The sequence below is a fragment of the Elephantulus edwardii genome, unplaced genomic scaffold (assembly GCF_000299155.1).
Source record: "Elephantulus edwardii isolate Elephantulus edwardi_28Jun2011 unplaced genomic scaffold, EleEdw1.0 scaffold00024, whole genome shotgun sequence".
Lineage (NCBI taxonomy): Eukaryota > Metazoa > Chordata > Mammalia > Macroscelidea > Macroscelididae > Elephantulus > Elephantulus edwardii.
Genome location: NW_006399774.1, coordinates 21,654,908 through 21,660,248, shown reverse-complemented (window position 1 = coordinate 21,660,248; position 5,341 = coordinate 21,654,908). Strand labels below are relative to the sequence as shown.

The 5,341-nt window shown below is 57.8% G+C and overlaps 1 protein-coding gene across 1 annotated transcript in view; it reads left to right on the top strand.

Annotated features, from left to right (window-relative positions):
* Positions 1–201: 201 nt before the first annotated feature.
* Positions 202–5,341, top strand: part of MPC1 (mitochondrial pyruvate carrier 1) — a 22,145-nt gene continuing 17,005 nt past the window's right edge. Inside the window, exon 1 of the mRNA XM_006882780.1 lies at positions 202–272. Within this exon, the coding sequence (XP_006882842.1) occupies positions 202–272 (71 nt within the window). The remainder of the gene's footprint in view (positions 273–5,341) is intronic.

Genomic DNA, 5,341 nt, shown 5'->3' with positions numbered 1-5,341 from the left:
TTTACGGCACCACGCCCCACCCCCTGGACCGGCCGTGACTCACGCGAGAGCCAATCAGCGCCGCCGCCGAGGCTCCGTGCCCTCCCATAGGCCGCGCGCCCCGGGCCGTCAGGCGTGGCAGCTGTCGTGCGTGCCCGGCCGGCTCGCCCCGCGGTTGCCTGCTTGTCTCCGGGGCCGAGCGGCGGCGGGACTGGCACGGCCATGGCGGGCGCGCTGGTGCGGAAGGCGGCCGACTACGTCCGCAGCAAGGACTTCCGGGACTACCTCATGAGGTGAGGCGGGCCTGGCCGGGGTGGCCGCGCGCACCCGGGGACAGGGACCCCGGGGAGACCCGAGCTGCTGGGGCCGCAGGTGCCGGGATCCCGGAGAGACCTGAGCTGGGGGCGCAGGGACCCAGGAGAGACCCGAGCTGGGGGCGCAGGTGCCGGGACCCCGGGGAGACCCGAGCTGCTGGGGCCGCAGGCGCAGGGACCGTGGAGCGATCGGTGGGAGCGGACCCGCTCGGGCCCCTCGCCCGCGTGGAGGACTCGCAGACACGGCCCGCGGGCTCGGCGTGGTGAGGGGCCGCTCCTGACCTTGTCCCGGGTGCCCCCCTCGTCTGTCTCCCCTGCAGGCGTCCCTGTGCTGCCCCCGTGCCCCCTTCCCTGCCTCTCCTCCCAGGTCCCAGGTGCAGGTCTGGACCATCTCCTTTGTGTATTCCACTTCTCCGCCCTGCCCTGGTCTCAGTCCACTCTTGAGCTGGGCCTGTCCCCCTCCTCTGCCCTGTCTCCTGCGAGCACCCTGTCTCTCCTCCATCGCCCCTGCTGGACCGTCGCCCCTCCCTCCAGCTGTACCCTTCCTGGGCCATCTCCCCTGCATGCCCCTCGCCGGACACTGTCCCTTCCTGGGCCATCTCCCCTGCATGCCCCTCGCCGGACACTGTCCCTTCCTGGGCCATCTACCCCAGTAGTCTCCCTCTCCAGTCTATCTCTAAGTCCTTTTCCTGGGCCCCACACTCAGCCTTCCCAGCCCCTGCCCCCATCCCTGGTTCACCTGCTCTGTCCCGTTCTAACCTGTCTTCCTGGGCCTGTGCCACGGTGCCCTCCCTGCAGGGCCACACTCAGTGGGATCGCGGTCCCAGTAACAGCACTCAGCCCAGTCAGGCCTGACGCTCTAGCTGCGTTTCTAGGGCCAGCGATGCCCAATGTCCGGAGTGGGCTGGCCTCCTCCCAGGTGGGCAGATGCCCAGGCCGTGGAGTTGAGCAACCTATGGTGTGAGGTTAGGAAATATGTGCAGTGGTGTGCTTGAGAACAGCCAGGGGCAGTCGGCCTGGCAGACTCGGGTCCTGGGCTTGTGGAAATTGTTAAACGAACATGAAATTTAAAGTACAAGTGTGGCAACATTAGTTTAGGTTTTTCACTGTAAGGCTATTCATGCAGTGTCTTATATCAAGTCTTGCCAACCAGCCTGGAAGCCTGTGTGTCCAAGAGTAACTGTCTTTAGCTGTTTCCATTAAACACATCAAATTGAAGACTAAAAACAGGGGCCAGTGGATAGTTTGCAGACCCTCATGTACTTTGGTTCCTGTCTAATTTGAGATGTTTGTATTGTTGTGAACAGCCAGTGTAACTTCAAGACAGCGGTAAATAATTAATCTTGGAGTGTAACTGTAGTGGCTGGTCTGCGATGGGCTGGAGTGGGCATCAGTGGGGCTGTTTTCAGGGGTGACCGCATGGAATGAAGTAATGACACAGCCCAGGAGGGTGAAGGCCAAGGGCACCTTGATTTTAACTAGTCGTCAAATCATTTCCTGCTTGATGGCAATAAGTTCTTGAGTTTGGAGATTTTCAAAATCTGGATTCCAAGGACCACACCAGGGTTTGGTCAGAGTCAAGGACAGAGTTGTGTGGTGTTGGTAAGCATAAATAAGTAAATCCAAGGAGCTTATGTTTATGATCCTGGATTTCATTGCCAGTGTGGTTTTCCTCCACTTTCTAGAGTTGGAAGGCACGGCCAGGTTGAGTGAGTTTGGAAAGGGAGTGATGCTCCTGCACTTAAACAGGTGACCGCTTATGTTTAACCCTGGGAAATAGGACCCCCTGTGGGTCAGCTTCCAGGGTTTGTAAGGCTGCAGTCTTTGTAGCCCAGGGGTTAAGTCCTCAGCTGCTAGCCCAAAGACAGAGGGTTTGAGCCCCCCAAAGCTCTCAGGGAGAAGATGAGACACTGTCCTCCTTGAAGATTTACAGGCCCGGGTCCCTGTGGGTGGTTGACTCTGAATTGAGTCAGCAGTGTAGATTGGGTTTGCTTTAGAGTTTTCTTGGAAGTAGCAGCCGAGAGCTTGACCACTGCACCCCTAGGGCTTTTGGGGGGGAGTACCAGTGAAGTGGAAATCTGAGACTCCATCCCTGCAGTTTGAGTGCTCTTTTCACCTTTTTCTGACCTTTTCTAGCATAGAGAGTGGTCCAGTGGTGTCAGGTACCACGGAGAGGAGGGGCAGCAGATCTCACTGCCGAAGGGGCGAGGTGGGCAGTCCCCACAAGTCACAAGCTTGAGGACTCTGTTCATCCACTGCTTGTCACCGTCCCACGGCCACCGGAGTTGGGTCTGCACATCTGGGGCCTGCTGCCTCGTCCCCCGGGGGTTCATGCTCTGTGATTACTGACTACCTGTACTTAACTCCAAAAAAGGCAGAAAAATCCACTGCCATCTACCTAATTCCTAGTCAAGGTGACCCTCCCTCCCTTGGTATTTCTGAGGCTGTAAATCTTTTACAGGGAACCTGACGGAGGAGGGGCGGGCACTCCCTCCTGGTGGTTCACTAGCTGTGGTTCTGTGCCACCCTGACCTGTCCAGCTAAGCAGGTAAACAGTGGCCAGGGCTCTGGAGGCCCCGTCTGTGGGGAGTGTCGGGAGGCCGAGCCCCTGGTGGTTAGAACCCACTGGTTCAGCAGGAGAAGTGGACAGTCTTCACCCTTGCCGTACGGTTTACCTCTCAGCTTTGACCCTCTGCAGGCTCTGCTGAGTCACTTCTGATTCGAAAGCAGGGTTCTTGAGTTTTGAGATTTTCAAAACTCCAAGGAGCCCCCCGAGGTTTGGCCCCAGAACTGAAGGACTTTCCCTGGGAAATCTGTCCTGTTTATCTTCATGGTGGAGGGAGCCTGTTGTGCGAGTGCCCGTCTCTGTCACTCGCTGGCCTCTGGCTCTCGGGGAGGGCTTTCCTGGGGCGCTGCCCCTGCAGTCCGGCCCTCACCTGAACTGCACAGGGCTCCAGTGTTCTGGACTCCTTTCCCGGCATCACTGGGTTGTTCGCTGCTGACAGTGGTCAGGGCAGGGCAGCCTGGTGGAGGACAGCAGAGCAGGATGCCGAAGGGCTGCTAAGCAGCCAGGAGCCCGAGCACGTCAGCCCTGCGTTCTCGCGCTACGGTCCTGTGAGATGGGCTCAGTGGGCGCTCTCGCCTGTCCAGCCGGCTTGTGGGAGAATGAGTCACACTGTGGTTAGGGGCCATCCAGATGACTAGGCCAGGGTGACAGCAGAGCCTTGCTCGACCTGCACTCTCTGCATGCTGTCCGCCGTGTTTGCGCCCATCGTTACTGTCTGTCAGTCCATCTTGTTAGGGACGCGGGCTGGAAAAGTACTTGGAATGGTAGGCACGTGGGTGTGCGTTATGACCTACTTTCTGAGTAGGAACGTTTTCCAGTTTCAGTCACGGAAAGAGTTAAAGTCATCTGTGTGGGCATGAAGCGCTGAGCTTGTGACCCGAGATTACTTTCCTGAGGGCCCACGTGGTGTGGCGATGCCTGATCGGCCGTGGTTAGTGTCCTTCTTGGAAGTGGAGAGGTGCCAGGATGGGTCTGCACCTTCCCAGATGCTGCACAGGCGGGGCCTGTGCTCTGGAGTGTGGGCTCAAATGGGGACCAGGTGTGAGGGGGGAGCCTGGGGGACCACGGCTCCAGCCCTGCTCCTTGGTGTACAGACGTGGCCACTCTGCAGCCTTCTTGGGTTGGGGAGCTGGTGCCTGTATTCCCCCTGGGCCCCATGCTGGCCGCCTGCCCAGAGAAATGATGGTTTTCCCTGCAGGCTCTTTCCGCTTGGGCAAGCCAGCACCTCCACACCCTTCCCTGTGGGCTCGGAGTGTGCCTACAGCATGGTGCCGCCCACATGCCTCTGAGGGCCCCCTGCCCTCCTGTGGGCTTCACCCTGGACCACCAGGAGTCTGGGAGGCCAGAGCAGCTTGGCCCAGGGATTGGCGCCCTGCCCCGCCCCAGCTTGTACACTATAACTTCCCCATTGCAATGGAAACCAGGAGAGGTCAAGTCCGCAAGGCACCCAGCCAGCAGTTGGCAGGCGGGCACTGCCTCGAGCCGGCAGCACTGGGTTCTTCCTGCCCTGACTGTGTTGGGGCTGTGAGGGCAGATCCCACAGGAAGTGGCCTGTTTTCACCTCCCCGTCCCCCAGGAGGGAGCCTGCCTTAACAGGGAAGTTTCCCTGTCTGCCCTCTACCCTGCAGCCTGGGTTTGAAATATGTTTTTCTTAGTAGGGTAGCCGCCTACATGTACTTTTAAATGCTAATTCTTTCTTCTGTTGAGCAACAGTGTGATTAAGGGAACAGGCTCTAACTTAGAGGCTTCAGAGCAAGCATGTTACAGACCAGGATCAGGTTTGGTGTGAAAAAACAAAATAGCTCACAACCACATGGACAGCTAGCGGCACTGAGAAGTGGTCTTAGTAGTAAAGAGTCAAGAAATCAAGAGTTGCTAAATTAGGCAAATATGCTGCCAAGGACCTCATGAAAGTGCTAATGAGCAAAGATGCCCACTTAAAGACTAAGGTCAGCCTGGCCCAGCCATGGTACTGCTTTATATGCATGTGAGAGTTGGACAGCAAAGACTGGAGCCCCAAGAGGAATCAGTGCCTCTGACGTATGGCCTTGGAGAAGAGTACTGGCCGTCCTGGGAATGGCCAGAGAACAAACACGCCTGGCTTGGAAGAAGGGCAGCAGCGCTCTTTAGAGGCCAGGATGGTGAAACAGTCTCACACACTTTGGGCGTGTTGTTAGAAGGAGCCAGTGCTTGGAAGACGACATTGTGCTGGCGAAGGTGGAGGGTGAGAGAAAGAGAGGACCCTCGGTGAGACGGATTGACACCGTAACTGTAACAGTGGACTCGAGTGCTTCAGATGGTAAGGGAGACAGGACAGGGCCTCCGATAACAAGAGACCTCTGTCCAGCAGACTATGAAGGCCAATGTCACCGACCACCCGACTACGGTCGTGACAAGAAACTCAAGGGGTTTCTTGGTGAAGAGCAGGTGAGGGACGAAGTCGGCGAAAATGAGAGTCTGCACACCAGGATGATGTAGAGAG